The sequence below is a fragment of the Electrophorus electricus genome, chromosome 14 (assembly GCF_013358815.1).
Source record: "Electrophorus electricus isolate fEleEle1 chromosome 14, fEleEle1.pri, whole genome shotgun sequence".
Lineage (NCBI taxonomy): Eukaryota > Metazoa > Chordata > Actinopteri > Gymnotiformes > Gymnotidae > Electrophorus > Electrophorus electricus.
In genome coordinates this window covers 2,292,668-2,316,620 of record NC_049548.1, presented here as the reverse complement: position 1 = coordinate 2,316,620, position 23,953 = coordinate 2,292,668, and the positions used below count along the sequence as shown (strand labels likewise).

The following is a 23,953-nucleotide window of genomic DNA, read 5'->3' as shown; positions in this document are numbered from 1 at the left end:
ACAGCTCTTGCTCCCCCTTCAGTACATATTTCCCATAAGGATCTGTGACGTCTATAACTTTCCTTTCATCCCACATATCACCTAGATTAAACACTCTGGGACTATTAATGAACTGAGAGTGTGCTGGTGCTCCAAGGCCTGGAAAGAGTTCTTGAAGGTTTGCTTCAGGACACCAGGCCCCAACGTTGCCGCAGTGCGGCTCGCGCAGGACTGTGATACACGGAAAGAAACATGACAGGTGGATGGTTTTGAACTTATTGGACATCTGGTTGTGTTGTACACCCCCCCCCCCCGGCTGTGTTGGTGGTCCAAGCGGAGGAGTGTGAGGACGTGTCACAGCTCAGAAATTCCAGCAACAAAATGATCTCTGTCGAACTTGCAGTTCCGACTTGGATGGTAGTGCCTGGTCAGAACTGCAGTGTTATAAGAGTGCAGCATGGCTGACAGATCCCTTAATTAATTAACTGGAGGTCAATTAAAAAAAAAGCAGAACTGTTTACCTTGTTGAAGCATGATAGATATTTATAATAAGATCACTTAGTGTTAAGTTACACTGTTTCCTTGCTTTGGTTTGTATCATATGTCTAGAATTTCTGAAAGTGCTTGGGAGCCAATCACATACACTTCAAATGGGCTTTTATGTTATTTTACTGAAATGCATAAAGTATCACGTTATACCATTTAAGGTGATCTTCTTTTCTTAATAAAACGTCAGTGGAAATAATGTTCACATGTAACAGATTATTCTGGGATAATTTTCCAGCAATTTTATACGGCATAACTGATGTTCTGTAATTTCACCATGAAATGGAACTGAACCAAGAAAAAATCTATCATAGCCTATTGCAAAAGGGCAGTCTTTAAATATGACTCTTGAAGTTGGATCCTGTCAGCTTTCTTTTGTACATTGATGATTTTATAGATGATGGTAAAGTGTGTATTGGACATTAGAACAACATTAGAAAAAGAAATATTGCAACATAGTAATGCCCGTTTAACTCAGAATAAAGTCTGCTGCTTTGAGATAATGACCATCAGGTCCTCATAATGAACGTCTTTCATGTTGCAAATGGCCTTGTCTCTGGGCTCCTCCCTTGATGCCACACTGGCTTTCTAAAGGGACTCCTAATGGCTAAATAAATCTGCGTTTCTCTCATTGTCTTTTGAGATACATGGGTGCATCAAAGTTTCACAAGTTTCATATAAACACGACTATTTCAAACACTTTGTCAATTCCAAATAATACTTTGCGCACATGCACATATAGCTTGTGCGTTATCAGATGAAAGTTAGCACATTATAGTTGAAAGCATTGTTACCGATAGGGACTAATTTATATTCAGCTATCGATTGTGGATCTGTTGACTGTACTCCCATGTGCTTATCACTATTGCTCAGAGACATATCAGAAGCTATTTGAGCAATGACCAGGTCCTTTGAAACCACCCCGCAAGGCTATCAAGTAAGAAATGCATTATCTCTGCAAAGCACCAACCGTCAGCGTTATCTACCCTGTATTTTGAGGGAATTCACACTTTTTCACAGCGACTGGAATGATGTGCCAACAGTGGTGCTTTGTTTGCCAGCAGAGCTAATATCAAACCTATACATTCAATGGGTCAGCAGGTGTACACAGCACTGGGTTAAATTCCTTTGTGCAGTTACACAAAAGTACAAGGCCTCCATTTCAAGGAAAGAGCTCCATAAATTTTACTTTGCTTTTAGTGACTGCCACATTCTTTCTTCTGAATATTCAACCCTATCAGATTAACAGAATTATAAGGAATTAAATTTCTTTGCAAATGGCTGTTTCTTTTCCTTAATGATGCCATTAAATCGCAACAATGGAAAAGTGTCTTTAAATCTTAAAAGAGTTCTGAGGTCTGGGTGCTCACAAGAAAAACAGACCATAATTCTTTTTTTCTCCCTCTTCTCAAGACTGAGGGGGTTTTGTGAAGAGACAGAAAAAGCCTTCCATTGTAGTATCCAGCACCTGAAATACCGGCTTGGTTATAGGACGCTGCCTGTCTCAGAAAGCTCTCCGTGCTGACCAGTAAGCCCACAGGTCAGATTCTTTGTTGTTTCAGTAATGTGGAATGCATAGTGGTTTTCACATGTGGCCATGGTGGATGTGTACAAGTGCATCCTCTTCCCGTGAGCCCCGGGTGATGTGGAAGAGAGATATTATTGAGTTGTTAACTGCAGGGGTTCCTTCTCATACCCTCCTGCTCCTGAGCGGGGGTGAGCCTGTTCTCCCCCTCACCTCCTCTTCGCTTCCTCAGTTCTGTATCATCTTCGTTAAGTTCCTTGCCATTTGATCACGGTTACCCTTCCAATAGCGCTTGGAAAGCAGTACCAAACGTATGCAGGTTTCCACGTTTTTGCATAGTGGCTTGAACTACTTGTTTCAAAAACAAATGACTGTTGTCTTGGAGATTACTTCGATCGATTTTCATTGCTGGTCTTAGCTTTGGAACCCCCCTTTATAATTTGATGCCAAGTTTTTGTCAAGATGATCACCACTGCATCTGGAAATGCAGCCCCATCGTTTGACTGTGCGCAGGGAAAAGCCCCTTCCTGTTGTACATTTGTGTTTAATGCCTCCTCTAGCTCCCCCACAAACCTACAACACCGGGCTTCTTTTAACTATGAATGCAGGCATGTTGTTTGGCAAGATGAAAGCTCTCCTCTTCTATCCAACAACATTAATTGTCCATTTGCTATGCTGGCACTGACCTATTTGTGACTGTGGTCAGGTGTTTGCGTAGTGTTTGTTTCCATGGTGCGCTTGTGGATGTTTCCGGAAAAGGTATTGATTGACATGGCTACTCTCTATTACCAGACACGAAAAGATAACAGCCATCAGATCACTGCAGTCTCAACATGGGTCAATAACAGGCAGCAGGACTTGAGTTACATGGAGGGCTGTACTATATAGCTTGCGCGTGCTACATTAAAACTCAACTAATATGCTTGTGTAGGGGGGCAGGTGCCAGAGAAGGGTGACTACGATGGGAACGTATTATCCAGTCCAGCCTGTGCCGTTCTGCTTGGGCTTTATCTAGCTCAATTGCTGCGGCTGTAAATATGGCTTTGTTAGTGAAAAAGGAAGCTCGGGTTCCTCTGTCTCACAGTTATGCTGCTGGTTTTGACTGGGTGACTCGGCTGGGTAACATGACTAGAACAACACGGCTTTCCCCTCTCGACTGAGACGGCGCAGACTGAACGCCGTGCGCAGTGCTGTGTCTCCTTTGCAAGCAGCCCACAGAACTCAGCAGTGCATTATCTAAATGGAGAATCAGAAGTCCCTTGACTGTGAGTAATGCTCTGCCGCTACAGAGGGAAATGACTCACAACTGGACAAACCTAAATGTTGCCCGATAATAAACGCATATTTCACATCCTTTTTGTATAAATAGACAATTTGGCACTCTTATAAAAAGGGGTTATTATTCGTAGTTGTTTTGGGGGGCAGTAAATGACAACTATAAATGGGGCAGTCTTGGTTTGTGAGATATAATGTAATATTATATATTATTTTATAGCTCCAGTGCAGAAGAGTGATTCCATTGTCCCAGCTTTGCTCTCTTTCTCCTTGTCGCTTTCAAAATTGTGATTTCATCTCAGCTCTTCTTGCTTCCTGTTGTTTTTCATAATCGTGGTTTCTACGCCGGGCAACTTTCGGAAGGCACTTCCACGGCGCCTCTGGAGGCAACGCAGGCTGGTGATATTTGCGGACCGGGTAGAACTGCGACGCTCGATTCATTAACCTCGGCGCTTACCGGGTGCCGCGCAATTTACGGCGTGCCTGAGCGCAGGGAAGGTGTTCTTGAGAGTGCGACTGTATGCTTGCTTCTGCAGCTGTTTCCTGTAGTGATACATACAATGCGATGACACTTAAGGAGAAGGCTTTGAGGCCAAGTAGCTGCCTCGCCTCAAAATAGCAGGAAAGAGTAAAGAAGCTGCCTTTATCCGAGCTGCCAGGTGCTCTGGCATGATGCAAGGACACAATAATAAGAAATAGGCGATTGTGGTTTGGGATGATACTAGTTTAACCTTTTTTTGTACAGTCTCCCCCAAATCACAGGAGAGTGGAACCGACGCAGCAACGGTGTATAAGGAAAAATAAATATTTAACCAGTGCTTTTGTCTGTCTGCTTTTGTTAGAGAAAAGGCCATCAGAGACTGGAAAATTGCATTGCTCAATAAGCATGTCAAGATTTGATTTGATGCTCCCCTCTTTTGTGGAAAGAAGTTCTTACATATTCATGGCTCAAAAAATAAGATGGGACGCTTGAATGTGTGTCTGTAGCCACCTGGAAGGTCGATTTCTCTGTCAGCCAGGGCCTCTGCTTGGCAATGTGATTCCGTGTTGATCTATCTTCATGGCATCACGTGTAATGACGGCTTGCAATTACTAGAATTCCAAATCCTCCCGGATTTAATTAGTGGGTGCAGCAGGAGCACCGAAAACAGCGAAATAAACAAGCGAATAAATAAATAAGACACTTGTTACTGCACAGGGCTGAAAATAATTTTGCATAACATGCTGGATCGTACCTCATCTGCATGGGAGCAGCTGCCCGTGGAAAAGAAGGATAAATTTGATCATTTCCACACGCCATTAGCCGATTGAGCCCTTTAGAAGCCTCCTCAAAGGTTATGGTTTAAAATGCGTTGTGCTGACAGTGTGAAACGAGCCTGTCCGTGTTTTATGTGTATGTCTCTATCTTGAAGAGACGACGATTAAGACTTTGGGATCATAAATTGCACTTGGTACCTGACAGGTGTGTAACAGGCACAGTTCAGCAGCTTGTGGAACATATGGAGGAGCACGTTTTATTGTTCTTTCTGCCGTCGCTTTCACCTGCCCCCTACCGCATGAGTGCTGGATAATGAGCTTGTCGGCGGACGATGAGGTATGGGTCCCTGCGTTAAAACGCCATCCTTCACTTTGATCATTTGGATCTATGTGCAGCGCCGTATTCCGACCTGCTGTCTCACATTACGAATCTCTCTCTCTCTATTTCCTTCTCTTCCTCTCTTTCTCCCTCTCCCCCACTCCACGCTCTCGTTTCTCCTCGCTCTTTCTGCCCTGCTCTCTCCAGTGCACGGTCTTGCAAGTTTATTATTCCGAGCAGAAGACTGGTGAGATCACACCCCGCACTCATGTCTCTCGAGGTTGTTTGATGTTCAGTATATCTCAAGTATGCTGGAGTGGGCTGATTCAAAAGGACGATCCTTTACATCTGAAGCAAATCCAACAACTCTTCTCTCGCTGGGTGTCTTTTTTTCAGCTCCTTGCCAATTGTGTATTTGTCACCAATTTATGAAGGTCTTTATTTTTTTTTTATATGACCACCAGAGAGATATGTCTAAATTATACAAGCATGCTTTTTTAACTGGTGCACATGCAATGAAATTATGTGACTTAAAAGTAAGTAAAAAAGATGCAACGGAATTCAAACTGTGCTTCTGTCTAATCACAGTGAGTCATGCGTGTTTAAAAGTCTTGCCGGAGCACTGGCTTTGTCTGCTGTCCAGGAACTGGCAGTTGCTTGTGCATCTTGCACGTTTCTATGGCCCCTGTGCTGCAGTAGCTACCTGTGTGGATGCGGGGGGGTGACATTTATGAGCGCGGCCCTCCTCCGTTTCACACGGCCTCTTTTCTTGTGATTATGCCGGCATTACGACGGCGCGGGCAGTTAGTAGCCTATCACTCTCAGCGGGGCATCGCACCAGTCGTACACACTGCTCACTCCCTCCTTCTCTCGCCCTCTCTTTATCCCTCCCTCTCCCTCTCTCTCTCTCCCCTTTCTCACCCTCTCCCTCCTTCTCTCGCGCTCCTTCTCTCTCCCTCTCTTTATTCCGAGCCTCTCGTGCCAGTTGATTTGTTCCTATGCTAATGGCAGTGAATCTCAGCACTTCAGAACAAAAGGATCTCCCCTTTTCTCCCTGGCAGTGCTCAGGATATTTCATTAAAGTGAGTTATTGCCACGCCCGGGTGCCTATCATGGCAAGTGTTGATTTTTCGATACTTAAGACAGCAACAGCAGAGACAAAAGATGCTTGTAAGGACCAAGGAGCGGCTTCGCTTGTTTGTTTATTTATTTTTCCTCCAGTTGACTGCGGCACGGCTGCCTCGCCTCGCCCGAGGGCCTGCGGCGTGTATCGAGTGACACGGAGGCGCAGGAACCAGCAGCCCTGTGTGCCACACCACCTCCTCGGCCTGGCTGCGTGGCTCAGGTGTGGCCTGGAGCTAGAGACAAACAAGGCAGCTGCCGTGATTTGCAAATGAAACTTTTTTTTAAAAACCACCCCACAATCTGCTTGTGGTGTGAAGCACAGTTGAAGGGGGGGGGGGGGGGGGGTGTCCTTCCACGATGCAGAGATGCACTCGGTGTGGAGGTTGAGAGCTCCATCGAACTTCCATCGAGCCGGTGAGAAGGAGATATCCTTTCACTGGCGCCTAGTTTTCTCCAGTGCTCAGAATAGAGCTGAGACGCAGTCAGACACGCTCTCTCTCTCTCTCTCTCTCTCTCTCTCTCTCTCTCTCTCTCTCTCTCTCTCTCTCTCTCTCTCTCTCTCTCTCTCTCCCCGACGTGGTGCTTCCGCAGATCCTCTTTACTCACCTTGACCGTGAGGGAAAGAGCCGAATACCGTGCCTCGACACCCGAGCATGTTCCTGGCAGGCTGAGTGGGAGATCGGAACGCTGGGGGGTTTCTCAGAGCCGGACATCAGCGTGGTGGCTGAACCCGTGGACGAATCTCCAGATGTAGTTGTTCTCACAGCCTCAAATCAGAGCCATAGCCTGTTGAAGTGGGTGTGTTAAAATCAGGGGGAAACACCAAACCCTGCGGAGCACCCCTCAACCCTTCTCCCCACACCCCCCTGTTAACGCAGTCCCAGCATGCCGGCGTGGTTCTCATGTCTTCTCCGCCTCACCCATGTTTGCATTAACCCTGCAGACCCGGTACGGTATTCCCTTCTGGGTTTATACTCCGGCTTATCGATTTCACAGAAATGCATCGACGCAGTGTGAAAGCCCAACTCTAAAAGCCAGCCGGCGGGAGAAGAACCCTTGTGAGGCTGCTTACTCCGGGCCTCAATCTAAATGAAAATCTCGGCAAACACGGACTACCATTAAGGGAGAAGTCGTGCGCTTGGAGTGCTCTGGGGTATGGGCTGTCGCACGTCTTTGTGGTGTCCCTGTGGCCTGGCTAGTGGAAACTTCCCCTGCAGCACTTGGTTGATGGACTACCCAGATCCAATCGGCCATTAATCGCCATGACGACCGAAGAGGCAGGCCTGCTGGGCTCCACCCCATCACGGTTCTGAAGGAGTAATTGTGGTTCTCTGCTGGCCCTCCCAACAGGGGGGCGGAGTCCTTGATACCGACATCTTCCCTCTTTGATGTTGGAGGAAGTCCGATTTGTAATGACGATTCGGAGGAACACGGATAACATCGGTGGACGCTATCGGGCCGAGTCGATCTTTGGTGTAAATTTCTAAGGCTGGCCTTTCATAGAACACAGGTTAAGGGGGTGGAGGATGTTGGGCTGGCATCGTGACTCTCCTCACACGCCAGATGAATCCCAGGCAAAACTCAGAGCCGCCCTTGCCTCGGTCTGGGGGGCGGCTATGCAAAGCTGATGTTTAATCGATAGTGATGGATCAAAGAGGCGCACCTCTGCTAGCCTGTGGTAATAGCACGTTAGTGTTCGCAACTTCACAGCATCCTTTCATCTCTCTCTCTCTCTCTACCACCCCCTCCTCTCTTGTTCCCTCTTTGTCGCTCGCCCTCTCTATCATGGCTTAGTGAAGAAACACCCCCACTTCAGGGGCCTCTCTCTCTCTTCTTCCCTTCTTCATATTCACCATCTCCTTCTGTAATTAGGACAGGTGGCAGAGTTTAGCTGCGCTTTGCCCAACGTCTGAAGACCACAAACCGTCTCTAGAGAGATGAACTCATTTGCCTCGTTCCCACCCAGCCGTCTTCAATAACGTCAGAGCGAGCATAATAAAGTGACACATTCAGTGAAATATGGCTAAATGGGACATGCCTGGGTAAGTGGGAGTAAATTAGGGTGTCGCGCGTCAAATCAGATTTCACCGTCTCCCCATGTTTGATGACGAGTGAAACCTGAAGTTAAGGTTCATCCTGCCACGGTACAGCAGAGCAGACACCTCGGTCTGGTAATGACCACTTGGCCCTACGCTCACAGAAGGACAGTCGCAGCCTCCCCACACAGAGACCAAACGCTGTCCAGTCAGGGAGTGAAAATCTGTCACACATGCTTTGACGAAGAGAGAAAACAAACTTGGTATAAGTGATGACTGAGACCCTGTTCTCCGTTTGGGACGAGGACAGTACCTTGCCAAGTGATTCTTTTATGTTTATTCCGTATCCTCTCTCTCTCTCTCTCTCTCTCTCTCTCTCTCTCTCTCTCTCTCTCTCTCTATATATATATATATATATATATATATATATATATATATATATATATATATATATATATATATATATATATATATATATATACATATATATAAGGGTATCTGCTTAATGCAACACTCAGTAATATGTTTGTCCAGAATGTACTGCGGTGTCCTTTTGCAGTTTGTGTACGTTTGTGTAATTGGATGTTTGTTAAAGGTACAATGTGGAGGAGAGAGCTGTCCTCTGTCCTCCGTCTTCCTCTAAAATCCAACTTGTCTGAACAATAACAAGCCACGTGTAGAAAATGGAAGTATGTTTTTTAAAGTCCACTTAAATTCCAGCATGATTACTCAAACCGAATGACTGGAGAAAAAAAAGCAATAGACTCACTTTTTTATCAATTTAAAGAAACCAGAAGTAAAACAGTGGATGATGGATGACATGGCCTTACCTTGCAGGAGCTTATCTGATTGGATAAAAACACATTTTACGCTTAGCTTTCAACTGTGTCTCCAACAATTTGTTTGCTTTATTGCACAATACAAGAGAATATATAGTCTGCGACGAGTGCATATCCCATGACACACAGCTGATGCATTAAAGGATGATTCAGCATGGTCATTAATGCTTTGAAGTGACACATATATCACCTTTAATTTGAAATTAGGTGCATTCCTTCAACATGTCTCCACTTCTTCTTACTAAATGTCGTGATGATTTGTTCTGCCCTGTGCTTCATTTAGCCCAAAGCTACTGTTTGCTGTACAGAGTGAAAAAAAAAAAATATTGATTCATCCTATGAATTTCAACTAGTCTCTCTCAGAAAAAGAACAGAGGTGACAATCAGAGTATCCTCTTCGGGAGAGGCCGAGCATTATGAAAGCGTGCATTCTCCGTGTGTTTGTGTTGGGTATGACAGCGTGAATCGCCCACTCACTGCCTCCCTCTGCTTGGTTGTGTCTTCTAGGGGAGAGACACTGGCCGATGCGATCTCAGAGCCACCATGGTAGGAGCGGCACTTTTGTGTAGTGGAGTGTTACACCCACCTCCACCCACCTCCACCCCTGGCCACTGCTACCAGCCCCGTGTCTGTGTTTGCAGTGGCTATGTTCAGTCCAGTGGACCGCCACTTCCCATCGTGTCGGCCTGGGCTAGCGGTCGACTAGTCGTGTATCCGTTCTGCCCATCCTGTTTATTTTTTCCATGGAAAAGTATGCTACGTAACACTACCCTCCCCACTGTATCATCACTCTAGCATCCCCTGCCCCCTGCGCTCCCCGCCGGAAGAGGAGTGCGTGGGCTGAGGCAGGGATAAGGACAGCTTTATTGATGATGTTACTTCTTGTTAATGAAAGAAGACATCAGATAAATCTGTGCTTATCCTTGTTAGCAACTCGACGGTGCTCCTCACCAAGGAAACGTCCCACAGCCTGGGAGCCCCCCAGAGGGAGCCGGCGACCTGGAACGACAGCAAGACGAAGATCCTGTGCACTCATGTCCCGTCGGTTTGGTTTACGCTTCTGGAAGTCTCGGCATGGGATCATTTCATAACGCCGTTACTGATGTCGCACGTTTATGGCAGAGTTGGAAGAAACGCATGCAAACACGCAGACTCATGAGCTTGGGTGCCACACCAGGCGTTTTCTGTTAAGAATGTCTCCCTGTGCGTTGGTACAAGGTCAGTGAGCTGGGTTGTGGGTCGATGCTCGTTATATTATCTCATGCCCATGATATTGCTAAATGAGCCACGAGAATGCAGATCCTGGCCTCCTGAGATGGGTTCCACATTCAGTCGAAGAGCGCACGTGTCAGCGCAGGATCAAGCACTTTGTGAGCAAGACTAAGCTATTATTTCCACATCAAGCTGTTTCACCTCTGTGGCCTTGGGGTTAGCATGTCTTCCAGGCTGTGAGGAAGAAACAGAGGGCTAGAAAAGCTGTAGGGTTTATTATTACGGAATGTTAGCGTAGAGAGTTTAAAAGCCGTCACCAAGCCAGCGTTCCTCTCTGAAAGTAAGTGGCATTGGAAGCAGGCAATGCTGGGTTTTTTTGTCCCTGTTTTTTTTTCTTTTTTAATTGCTGGGGGAGTTCCACAGTGAACTGCAGCGGATTTTAAGCCAAAACAGCCTGCACATGGGACCATTATGGCATTTAACATTGTGCAATTAAATGTTAGCGCTCTTTGTCAGTGGCTAAATGCCATCTCCAGTGGCTGTCCAGCTTCTCTGTCCATCAGAGGAGGAGAAGGGCAGCTTGCTACATTCAGGCCTGTCGACAAGCCCGGCGGGGCTGAACCCCTCCCCATACATCACACGCCGCTCTGGTAATTAAATGGCATGGGTGCACATTTATGTCGCACAGTGGTTATGGCTGGGTTGGGCTGGGCTGGGTTGAGCTGGGCTGGGCTGGGCTGGGCTGGGCTGGGCTGGGTTGGGCTGGGCTGGGCTGGGCTGGGCTGGGCTGGGCTGGGCTGGGCTGGGCTGGGCTGGGCTGGGCTTGGCTGGACTGGGCTGGGCTGGGAGGGTGGGGGGACATAACTGAACGGCAAAGGGCAAGCTTTTAAAAGGACCGCCCTGACTCTGCTGATGGTGGATCACTGATGTGCATTCCTCCCGGTTCTACAGACCCTGAGGTTCATGGCCTATCCAGCCAGCGATGCACCCATCAGCTCTTCGTGAACAGATGGCTTTACTTTTTTAAAGTTGTTTAATCACAACGCGTCCATTCGACGAGGTAGTGCTGACTGTCGGCAGACAGGCATCAGGAGAGCTCTTACTCCGGACTGGAGATTTATTTTTGACATGGTGCGGTTGTGAGGGAGGCAGTCGCAGGCCGCATGCAGAGGCCCGGGGTGTGGTGGCGAACGTGGCACTGAAGGCACACAGCTGTTCGTACAAATGCTCTCGCACGTGACCTTGTTAATTCACTTCCACTTGGACCTTTCAAGGAATTTTTGATTTGATTCAACTCAGAGCATCAACGGCTCTACACGTGCCGAGGTTCTGTGCAAAATGAGTTACTATTAACGTGTTTTGAGGTCACTGTTAATGCAAATCATGGATGTTTCTTGTTTTTTTTAAATGTATGCTATGGTTCATTGTGCATCTGTGCAAAAAATATTGGACTCATAGCACTAGCTGGATTTTCAAACAGGCTCTCAGGCAATGTGTTAAAGCAACCAGCTCCTACACTGTGAAGTTGACTTATTTTGGAGAATATTCCAATGGTTCAATCGTATTTCTACCGGAACATACAAATACAACACATGTCACTCATTTGTGATGTCGATGCAGTTTTTCCATCATGAATATGCAACACAAATGTCAGACTACTGAATCATTCCTGCACCATCTGGATATTATTATGCGTACTGGCAGGGGTGGTGTTGTCAGGATATATTAGGTGTGAAACAGGAATGATCACGGTGCGAGGATTCATCCACCGTAGGCGCTGGGATCAGCGAGCGCTACTCCCATATACTGTTTTTGTTTTGAAAGGCCAAACCCATCAACAGCGTGGGTTGGACATGATTCACGGAGCAGTGGAGCGCGCAGCAGTGCGACGGCGCTCTGGAGCTCACCAGGCCAGGAGCACATCCACCACTCGGTTTTGTTTTAACATCCCTGCCAAGCGGACGCCTCATTCAGACCACACCAGTCGGCAGGTAGTGATGACCCGAGTTCCGTATTTCCGCGCACTTCCGCAGCCTTGAGGGCAGATGTGGGCATGAGGGGTGGGTAGCTCAGCGATTCCCGCTGACGGCCGACGGCGCACCCGCAGCCCCATCTTAGCCGGGTCCACGTTCGTAGGAAAGGCGGAGACTCGGCAGCCGGAAGCTGCCTTACAGTGGCTGCTCTGCCTTGCTCCGGCTCAGAGGGCTCTTTCCCGAACGGGGCGGTGGGAGCCGTGACGGGGCCTGTGGGGACCTACGACTGCAACTGGGAGGCCTGGAGCTTCTCACCACTCGAAAGCAGTTAATTGGTCCCTGGACTGAAGTGTGAGCGCTGAACTGGACTGAGCTGGTTATTAATTAGGCCTCGGAGCAAAGTCGCGAGCGACAGCTTCTTGCTCGCCTCTGCCCAAGAGCATGCGAACAGCCCTGCGCGGCATTCACGCTGGTGCTGCGCCGGCCCTTTAAATTGCCCTTAACTTTCCTCCCTCACTTGGACTTGGGAAGATTTAATTACAGAGCCTGCTGCAGTCGTCTGGCAGAGTGGACAGGACTTGAGACGTACGTCAGCCACACAGACCGTCATCTCAGAGGAGGATGAGCACTATTGGTTTTCTAACGTGCCGTCTTGAATGGTGTCAATAGAGATCTTCTTTTCAGGGGAAATCTTCTCGACATTGACCACAGAAATCAAGAGAGATAGATAGATAGATAGATAGATAGATAGATAGATAGATAGATAGATAGATAGATAGATAGATAGATAGATAGATAGAGAGAGATGGCGAGAGATAGAGAGAGGGATGGAGAGAGAGAGATGGAGAAAGAGAGATAGAGAGAGATGGCCAGAGAGAGATGGAGAGAGATGGAGAGAGAGAGGGAGATGGAGAGAGAGAGAGAGAGAGAGAGAGAGATGGAGAGAGAGTTGGACAGATAGAGGGGGGGGGGGGGGTAAACAAGCAAACAAAGTTGTTGTGTGGCACAAGTGTCCTGCTCTCTGAATGCTTACAAATGTTCCACTGTATGACAGACGTAAATCACTGTTAAACTAGACACTCAGATGCATTTTTAAACAGGCACAACAGCAAACACCCCCAAGAGTGTGGCGCAGGGTCCATGCCAGAATGCAATCATTTATCATAGGCTCTTTACGGGGTCCTCGTTGCCAGCTCAGAATAGCTGCCATTCATCACGGCTCACCACACAGTAGACTGAAGGCACCAGACTAGCCCTCCCCTCCTCTGCTTTTCAGCAAAAGTCGCCACTGCAGTACTGTAACCTGAACACTCCCACATCAGAAAACAGTCTGCTGCTGACTGTATTTGACTCCTGCGGGGTATGCGCACACACACACACAAACACACAGCTGCACATTGATAGATAGCAGATTCAGCTTGGTAATAGAGGTCATCGAAACACAGAACAATAAACGTCAACCCGTGAGCTAGCTCCAAACATGGTTTTATCAGTGATGTGTCTCACTCTGAAAACCCTACTCTGTGGTTTCTGAATGTACGTGTTCTGTATATGCAGCACTCATTACAGTATTATGCTTACCTAAACTTAGCGTGGCACGACAAATACCAACTCCACGGGAGCAGCTGAAAGATCTGTTTTTGTAGTGTTAAGTTTTCCAGTTTGAAATCCCACCTGTCATGTAGAATGTAAATCTGTGTTGGCTGCTGCTCCATGTGATTAACGGGAACACTCACATTTTCCTCACCACTGCTGTTTGCTCTTTAATTCATGCAAATTTATGTGCGCTGGACCATTATTAATATTACGATGGGCGCTTTGTCGCCCCCTAACCGACCGTGTTTCCTATCCGAGCGTTTCGCACTGTGGATAAGAGACCGTTTGGATCGTGACCGTGATGGGTTTTTTTTCTCCTTTTCATTTCCCTGGCGAATCAGCCTGTCCTTACTTCTTCTGCAGGCCCTCATCAACACAACTATAACCATCTGGGACTCAGTAGCCCCACACGAACGCCCAAAACCGGTAAGAACCGTGCCGTGACAGAAGCACCTGCACTGCCGCTGAAACACGCCATCCACTGCACTGGGTTCTGAGAGACTTTTACTATGTCACCACCTGTCAAAAGCTTGGGGTGGCCAGGGAGCCGCTCAGAATTCAACTGCGCAATTTCTGATGCTAATGCTTGTATGATGTGGTAGTGGCATACTGGTAAACATGCTGAATCTAGCAGAGCTGTGGCCCATAACAGACACTGACCCATGTCGAGCCAAAGAGGGTAGTTATTGTTCTCCACTGTGCATCATGGATTACAAGCCTACAGCTGGAGGCATCAGAAAGGTCTGTAGATTTAGCCTTCCCAGACTGATGGCTTTGTCGAGATTCAACAGACTTGGAAGAGGAGAGACGTGGCCACATCTATAGAGAGTAGGGTAATCAATCGGACCAGTATTATAACAGGCTGGGTGTGAGAGCCAAGGAGATGATTTAAGCGTAATGTGTCTCAAAAGCCCATCTCTGCTCAAATGCCTTTTGCGTAGAGTCAAAGGTTGCCATTTGCAATGACATGACTCCGCGGGATGCAGTGTGAAGGGGCGTAGCATGGCCATCACGCCACTAATTTCATCTTCACCTGCCGCGGCGACGCGCACAACACGGTTCAAGAACACGAACGAGTCAAGTCGTGTGGCGACGGCATCTGCAAAAAGAAAGAAAAGTTCCGTGGCGTGTTTGCGCTCCGTCGCAGCTAATGAACACACACTGACGGAAAGATGGAGCGAGAGCTCGCAACAGGCACGCGAAGCTCTGCACTAGCGTCCTTACGTGTTCTCGCTAGCGCGCGGCCACTGTTCGTCTCGTTAGTGGAGGGATTACCTCGCCGCGTGGTGTGGGGGGTGAAGGAGAAGCATGGCCATTCCTAACAAGCGCCAAAGATTTCCCCCGCAGATTGCCTGTGATATAACAAAGCCTGTTATTGCTGTTTCTCAGCGAGGCTAATTTTGTTTATGGCGGTGGAACTTTCCCCAATAACGCTGCGGCACGTCGCCTTCTTTGGCTGTGACATTTCTGAGACGTTTTGATTCAATTAGGGGATGTTAATAACTACGTTTAATACCGTGTAAAAACTGTATTTAATCATGAAAAGAGGCATTACAAAAGTTTCAGCTGTTTTACATGTTGGCTGTAGTGTATGCTTTCTTTAGCACAGTGTTCTTACTGAAATGCATGTTTTTTTGTTTGTTTGTTTGTTTTGTTTTGTTTTTTGTTTTTTTGTTTTTGCTTGTATCTGCTAGCTCACAGATCTCTAAGGCGTGGTAAGTCTCTACAGCCGAAACACACTCGAGATGCCATTTGCCCCTCCCCCCCCCCCCCCCCCCCCCCCCCCCCTCTCTCTCTGTCTCTCCAAAAGCGCCCCCAACACTGTCTACCCACCAACCCGCCCCTTTTAAATAAAGATAACTCCCTTGCTATGCAGTTTCAGCAGCCATGGCTGGGATCAAAAGCATCGAGATCCACCGTGTGCTGAACACAGTGCACGATGGAGTGAGCGCTGTTGTGTAAACACTCTTCCCCTCACTGGCTGCACCCTTCCCAGCTCCCTGCTGTGCCGTGTTTGTCTCACCACCACCCCCCCCACGCCCCTCAGCGTCAGTAGCTGCTGCCTATTTTTAACCGGGCTACATCCCTGCACAGCCGTGCCCGGCCCTAGGCTGGCACGACGGGCGCACAGAGCCCTCCCTCCTCCATGGCTCACGGAGTCAGCACCCTCTGTTCACAGATGGGCCGGGTGGGCGGGAGGTTGGTCATTCGGGGGGCGCTGGAGATGGCGCTCAGCTGGCCACAGCTCGGGCTTGCCAGTTCCAGCGTGCCCCACGCCCGCTGCTGCCTCCCCTGCGCTGCTATACCCACCACCAGCTGGGGGGGTGCCGTCTGGAGCCCGGGCTGTGCTGCCGGGCGAAGCCGCCTGAAAGTCGGACACTTGCACTTTGCCCCCACGCGTCTTTTCTTTTGATGTGCCTTCTGCTCCGCTGTCTTGTCTTCCCCCCAGAGAACACGCGTATGAGCAGCATCCTGACGTCGCAGACGGAGCCGTACGACCTGTCCTTCTCCCGCTCATTCCAGAGCCTCTCCCACCTGCCGCCTTCCTACGAGTCTGCCATGAAGGCCGACCTCAACAAGTACTCCTCACTCAAGAGGCTGAGTAAGTGCAAACTCCTCTCACGGCACTCTCGTTCCTTTCCGGGTTGCTTTGACCGAGTCCTGTCCAGAAATTCATCTTAAACTGGACTGATACAGTTCTTAGCAGCGGGAAGTAAACAGATCTCTGTGAACTGCTAGAACTGAGCCCAACCTTGCACTTTGCACTCAGCCCTGATAGCACCTGACGGTCGGCAGTATTCGTGGAGTCTATCGGGGGCAAACGGTGCTGCTCGTTCAGACCAGGTGCCTGTTGTCTTGCTGCTGGGCCCGGTGGAACCTAATGAGCCTCTTCAGCTCCTCCAGGTGTTCAGGACCAGCTGTGTTGTATGAGAGCTGGGACTAGTCTCTGCAGGACGACTGAGCTACAGGAACACAGGAGTTTGGCACCTTTTTGTCCCTAAACAATACAATGCTGTGAATTAATGTGAATGAATAACTCTTAGATTGTAGCTGTGCTTTGGACGATATTATTAAGTAAATCCAACTTGTAATGAGATACTGACATACCTTTATTATATTACATACGCACACTTTTATCTGTCACATATGATCGATTATATCATTCTGTGAGGGAGAACAGCTCTCGTCTTTCATTACAAGCCCAGTTCATAAACCCCCTCTAAAGAAAAGACTGTAGGAATTCAGCAGGTTTTATAAAGGTTTTCTATGAGGGGAGAGACATCCTTGGACTCCAGTGCTCCATTGATCTAGTTGAGGGAAGATTTTTGGTGAATAAGGCCCCAACTTATTATATCCATTAAGTGAAGAATAAATGAGTCTAAAGGCTAGTGTAATTGCACATGGAGCAGCCTGGAACAGTCTGGCGCTGGATCCGAGTGAACTATGGGACAGACCTTCCCCTCAGCAATTCACCTCCATTATGCAAAGCAGAATACAATCACAACCGCTAAATAATATCTGCCACCAAACCCTCCGGAGAAACATTCTCAAGCATGACTCCTCACATTTCCAGGTGTGCTTCTAAAATGATTTGGGTGTAGTGAAGGTTTTGGGAGCTATGTTTGTATCTTGCAGGGTGCAACTACCAGGAGGAAATGAATGCTGTTTCTTTATGGTTTCAAAGCACTCTGATCTCATTAATTATCAAAGAAATACATGTGTCTTGGAGCATAAAAACACATTCCCTACTGAGTAGTCTCATGCAATGTGTCCTAAAAGTTTCAGCAATGCATACTGCTGTATTTATGGCACCTATAATAACCATAACCAAATTACTTACTATTAACACATCGTAAAACAATAAATAGAATTCTGCATTTTTATTTGGTGAGGAACTTGGCTTTGTCTGCCTATGAGAAACGATGCGGCTGAATGTGTTTCAGAAAACGCAGTCTCCTCAGAGTCCCTAATATGGTGTGCTGTACTGTGAAAATCTGTACCTCGGGTTTACTACACACAGCAGTTATTTTCCTTCTGTTTCTTTGATTTGAGGTTTTAATTTACTTGAATGTTGTTTTATTCCTCTCCAAAGTGGTGCACTGTAATTGTGTGGGGTAGAGTGTGTGCAGAGAGATCTGTCAAGTGTAATAGTGAGTGTGTATGGATAGATCTGTCAAGTGTAACAGTGAGTGTGTGCAGAGAAATCTGTCAAGTGTAACAGTGAGTGTGTATGGAGAGATCTGTCAAGTGTAACAGTGAGTGTGTGCAGAGAAATCTGTCAAATGTAACTCAAGGTCATCGGCTACCCCATTCTGCATTAATTCAGTCTCTGAGGAGACAGACCATAATTTAATTATTTCCATCTCTAAACATTTTGTTACAGATACAGTAGTCATTTCGTGTGTGTGTGTGTGTGTGTGTGTGTGTGTGCGTGCATAATGACATGTTTGAGCTGTGATCAATTTTGATTTGCTTTGACTTTCTAACACAAGAAAAAAGCCACTAATAGACCATTATATAGTCCAGTATTGATATGTTAAAAATTGATCTCCTAACTGATCATTAACCAGTTGTCCATCAAAAATCTGTACAGTGGCTGAAAAATGCTCTATAAATTACAATGCACTGCAGAATGGCAAAATGTATCCACTGACCTGACAATGTAGCATTATAAATGCACTGCAAATTCATGTATACATTCACACATTCTGGAAAAAACAGAATTAAGAAGGACAGTACGTGGAAATACATTGGTATGTGCAACCCAATGGAAGCAGACCTCAACTCAGTAGAACTAGGCAACAACAAAAGCTTTACTGAAATAAAGGATTTTGATGTAATATGTAAATATTGTTAATGTTTCAACACTCACCATTCACTCGACCAGTCCATACTGTCCTTATATGTAAAGTGCAAAACAGCTCATTTTGAAATAACTGAACTAAGTCATTTACATATCTGTGCCTATTTAGCCTACAGTAGTTTGAAACCCTGAAACCCTGCCTACTTACTTTGCACTTCCCAAGCATGTTTCTGGTCTCAGTGCTTTTTGAATGAGTCACAATACAGGACAGCCAATCAGAACAGAGATCATTTACATCCATCTTACAGGTGTAGTAACGGACATAGCCTGTTTAACCGTAACAGATAAAGAGAGGTTGGAAAATGGTCAAAAATGAATAATGTTTTCGGAACATAAAGCCCCACAAACATCAGTGGACATCAAAGAAAAATATAAAATAAAAGAAACATTTAGGCTACGGGGACAGTGGAGGTATCGCGATGCTTTGACCAGTAACCTGTCGTCTCTAATTCCCCACAGCGGACAAGGATATGGACGACTACTACAGCCGGAAGAGACACCTCCCGGACCTGGCCGCACGGGGTACGCTCCCCCTCCACATGATCCAGATGAACCAGGGGTCTCCAAGCAGTCAGCAGGCCCAATCGGCAGCACCGCAGCAGCAGGGAGCGCTGGCCCGCCAGCGGCCCCGGCGGGTGCAGAGGGCCATGTCCCAGGACCGCGTGCTGTCGCCCGAGCGTGGCTACGCGCACGACTACCCCACGTCGCCCTACGGCCCATCGCCGTACGGCGGCCGCATCCTGTCCGAAGAGCAGCTGCTCTCGGCCGAGCGTCTACGCTCGCACGAGCGCCTGGTCTCGCAGGAGCGGGTGCGCTCGCACGAGAGGCACTGTTCACAGGAGCGCGTGCACTCGCACGAGCGCCTCTACTCGCACGAGCGCCTGTGCTCGCAGGACCCGCTGCTCTCGCCCGACAAGGCCCCGGGCGGCAAGCGGGCCAGTTTCCGTGGCGACCGCTCCATGTCCAGGGCCATATCGCACACGGACGTGTTCGTGCCCACCACGCCGGTCATGGACCGCTACAAGATGACCAAAATGCACTCACATCCCAGTGCCTCAAACAGCAGCAGTGGAGGAGGGGGCGGGGCCGGGGGCGGAGCCGGAGGTGGGCCCGCCCCGCCCGCCCACAGCACCTTGACCATGAACCAGACGGCCTCCAAGAGGCAGGCGTTTGCGTCCCGCCGCACGCAGACGGTGGAGCAGCTCCACTACGCAACGGCGGCCGCGCAGGCGGCACACCACCACCACTACCGCACAGGCAGCAAGACCGAAGTAACTGTTTAATCCCAGACCTCAGCGGCTGGCCAGCCCACCGCCAGCCCCGACAGGAGACGGCCTGCCTTGATCCAGGCACAACCTGTCCCACAGTCGCTGACCGCAACACCAGCTCAAACATACTCTGTGCACATATCTGTCATAGTTGTGCGTGTGTGTGTGTGTGTTAGAGGATAGAGAATGGTTTCTCCATACATAAGACACGCGGAGGTCCAGCAGGCCTTCACACGGAAGACCACAGAGACTGACAGCAGATACACAGGAGGCATGAGGGCACGTGTTGCTAGATGGCGTGGACATGGAATGGAACTGTATAACTTTATAAATATATAAATACACATACTGTTTGTACTTCCAGTTCTCGTCATAGCTTTAGAAGCTCTTAAACTAAACCGATGTTAGCACTCCTATTTGGTGCCTCAACGGCTCATCCATTTCGACGATGAAGTGGTTTCGTGGGTTAAAAAGCACAAGCGATTAAAAGTCAAATGACAAATAATTATCTTTTTTTTGTTTGTTTGTTTTCCGTTTTGTTTGTTTATTTGGTTGGTGATGGCTAGCACGTACCAGTTTGTCCGTTAATTAATGGAAAGCTCCTTTTGCATAGATGACTGTAAATAAGCTGTTTTAGCCACAGTAAATGGACAAGTCTGTTCTGGTTGGCGTTTGTATTACTGTGGTTTTATTTTAGAGTTCTGAGAATCCTAGATGACCCACTAACCCAGTATTGGACCATTTTAAATGAATACAGTAATGTACGTGTGTCATTTCCGACGTGTTTGTAGGATGAGCCCTGGGTGAATGTTGTTGAACAAACATGACTGCTGTTCATCATATCGGGCTGTAGACTGTGCTCCAGTGAGTGACTCACCAGACAACTGAATATATTACGCTTGTTGTGGTAGTTCCAAATAAACCATCCTTATTTTTCTAAACATGATACTGATCTGTAAGATATCTATTGTGCACCTCATAAATTGCACCAAGGTAACAACAGGGTTATCGTGTGATACATGTCCATTCGTCGCGGGCTACACTAGCACCAATGTTAAAAGGGTGCAGAGGTCAGAGTGTTCATAAATAGACCCTGACCCATTTCCAGACTGACGATGTCTTCTTGACAATCTTGAAGACAGAGTGTGTGAAGTGCACTTCACAACACCATCTTCTGATGAGCTTTGTGCTTTGACGAATAAAGAAAAAAAACAAAACAAAACCCCTTTTGCTTAAAAATAGCAGTGTTGAGTTCAGGACACATCACACATCCTGCTGCCTGTTATTTTACTCTTTATCTGCAACACATTAATATTTGCAGAGGGGAATAAGGCAGTTTCTGATAAACACACCAGCATTTTTTCTTCTTCAACATATAATACGTGCTGCGCGCATACCAAGAAACACAATCTCACCAACCTTCTTTAAATTCATTGAACTTTAGGGACGCAGAACCAACTATCATGCCAAACAAAGGCTCTGGTATTCTCAGCGTGCCCCCGGCCATGGGGGCAGAGCAATGGTGTGAGAGTTTGTGATGTCGCTGCTTCCCTTCAGAATGCAGATCGAAAACGAGGCACGTGAATGCAACGTGTCACGCGACAGGCTGCTTTAAAGACACGGCCCTGAACCGTAGGCCAAAGGTCATCCCTGGAGCTCCCACACTGAGAGATGGGGAATGCTGAGTAACTCGGTTCTTATGTCACAGTCTGGCTCAGGTGAAGGTCTTACTGTGTATCAGATTCGAGTTCTCTGCCGTGTTCTTGAAGAACGGACAGCTGTCACACTGCTGTGTGAGGACACGTGCATTTATTCAGTCAAGGCAGTCAAACATCTTACTCTGCTACTGAAGTGTGTGTGTTCTGGGTTTTGTGCCACACCAACTATAGTGATCTATATTTCTGCTACCAGGTGTTGTTTAGCAGTGAGAGTACCTCCAGTGTGGGTTGAAAAATATATTCAAATTAGAAATGATGAAAAACAGACATAAACAGCATACATTCACTAAACTGACAAATGGAGGTCTCTGAATATCTAAACATTTCTCTAACTATCCTTACCCAGCATAGTTTAATGCACATTTCTAGGCCTATAGGATATTACATATGGTAAATAAGCAAGGGTTGGGTTACGTTTTCATCCCATCAGTCCTATTACGCAAACCACCTGCTCGTCACAACGAAGGGAAGAAATGATACAGTTCTGTAGGAATTACCCAGAGACTATTTTAATATTACATATTCTGCGCCATCTCTGGCTTTCGCCTTAGCAATTTCTCAAGACTGACCTGTAACCTAGCAACCAACATTTCCCACAGAGAATGATTAAAGGCCCCTCCTTGCTTGTTCCCGAGCAGGAGCCTCTGATGGATTTCTCCCAAGGACTGACACCTTCTGCGCACCGCGGTCCCTGTAGCGCAAACACGCCCTGTGCAATGCGAAAAAATGAATTGTCAGCCCTGCGTTTGGCCTTTTTAAAAAGCTTGACTGCCGGCTGTGGCGTGGAAAATAATGGCACTCCGGCAAGCGAGCAGAGGTGCGGGGCTAGAGCAAAGGAAGTGCAATAGCTTCTGCAGGGACACGGCATTTCTTCAGCACGCACGACTGTTTGGTCCATTATTGAAGGTCTTGTGATGGAGCAGATGGGCTGGGGGGTGCTATGGGATCAGCCTGAATGCCAATACAGAGGTTTTCAGTTCTCATTTTTGTTTCATCTTTGTTCCATATCTTCCTACCTTTAGGCTGCCATTCATGGCTTCTGTGGTGAAATATGAATGGCTGTACTAAAGTGTTAGGTCATGCCCAACTTTTGTATAAATCGTGAAACAGATATTTCAAATGTTAAGTACAAAAGTCCATCAGATCAAAACACAAAGTGTCCAAAGTGTCTACTGCCAGTTACTATTAGCTCAGACAAAACATTTCTGAATAGTTACCGGGTGCTGTGACATCTTGGAAGTGTATTTTTCATTGCTGCTTTTATCCTGCTTAACACGATATGACCTCTCAGTTAATTGTGCAGATACACAGAGCTGCCGATAATATCAGTGGCATCCTCACAGACCAATTTAATTGATTCCATCCATTCACCAGATGCCAGCCAGGCGCCGGCGTCTACACTCTTCATGGGTTTGTTATGTGCATCGTTTTGGGATGCCATTTGTTGTAGACTCATGTGTCAAAATGTAGTACATATGGATATTTCTAGATACTCAACAAAACTTATCCGAATCAGATTCCATTCCCATTCAACAGAACCAAAACAAAAACAAAACAATGCAGGACAATTTAGGGAGCAACCAGAATTAAATTGATTTGAGACTGATACTTTTCTCCAGTACTCCAGAGAGATTTCACAGAGGAATATGACTTCATATTGAAACGTTATAGCTATGGATTAGCATTTGTGAACATTGGGATCTTACATCATAACGCCTATAACATTTCCGAACTACAGCGTTGGTACTGATACATTACTACTGTGGGGGGTCTCTTCGGCGGAGAGGATAAAATTTTAAACATATTATCAATAATACAGCATGTATACGCAAGCACACATACTCCTGCAACCAAGCAGACGTGCTCACGCTCTCTCACACACAAACAAGCGCACGTAATACATGAATCGTGAGTTACTCTACACTTCTTTAACCGATTTCTCCTGCGGGTACTTTTTTTATGGGTTCTTAACGCACCCATGAAACCTCTATACATTAGGTAAAAAATAAACAAACCCACAGCTTTTGCTAGCTCATTATAATTGGGTTCCCTGTATATTTGATATCCTCATATTCCCCTTTCTCTGAGTTCTCCTTCATGCCGCTGTCTCTGTGCGTGTTGTTAGTTTTCTCAATAACAGATATGGGGGTCCCACGAGTCCCATTGCTGTGCTGGAGGACTCACTGAAGAACACTACTGAGGGATTGCAGTTTTCGCCCGAGCACCTCCGCGCTGTTTTCTTCCCTCCAGCCATTGTAGTGTGTGTAAGATGTGGTGGAAAACCTTTTTCGAGTGGGTGGGCCATGCGGGGGAGTTTAAGAGTGGCACATCCCATATCAGAGGAAGGCGGCACAGACGAGAGAAGCAACTTCAGAATATATAAGTGCACTTTTGGGTACGAGAAGAAGGAAGCAGTGTATG

At 47.2% G+C, this 23,953-nt stretch overlaps 1 protein-coding gene across 2 annotated transcripts in view; it reads left to right on the top strand.

The window, feature by feature from the left end:
- LOC113570930 (protein shisa-6) overlaps window positions 1-20,760 on the top strand; it is a 38,876-nt gene extending 18,116 nt beyond the window's left edge. Inside the window, exons 5-7 of one of the 2 annotated variants that reach the window (XM_035533217.1) lie at window positions 14,046-14,108; window positions 16,132-16,284; window positions 19,006-20,760. In XM_035533217.1, coding sequence (XP_035389110.1) covers window positions 14,046-14,108; window positions 16,132-16,284; window positions 19,006-19,829 — 1,040 coding nt within the window. In that variant the 3' untranslated portion in view covers window positions 19,830-20,760. The remainder of the gene's footprint in view (window positions 1-14,045; window positions 14,109-16,131; window positions 16,285-19,005) is intronic. The other variant, XM_035533218.1, reaches the window with a different exon arrangement.
- Window positions 20,761-23,953: the final 3,193 nt, after the last annotated feature.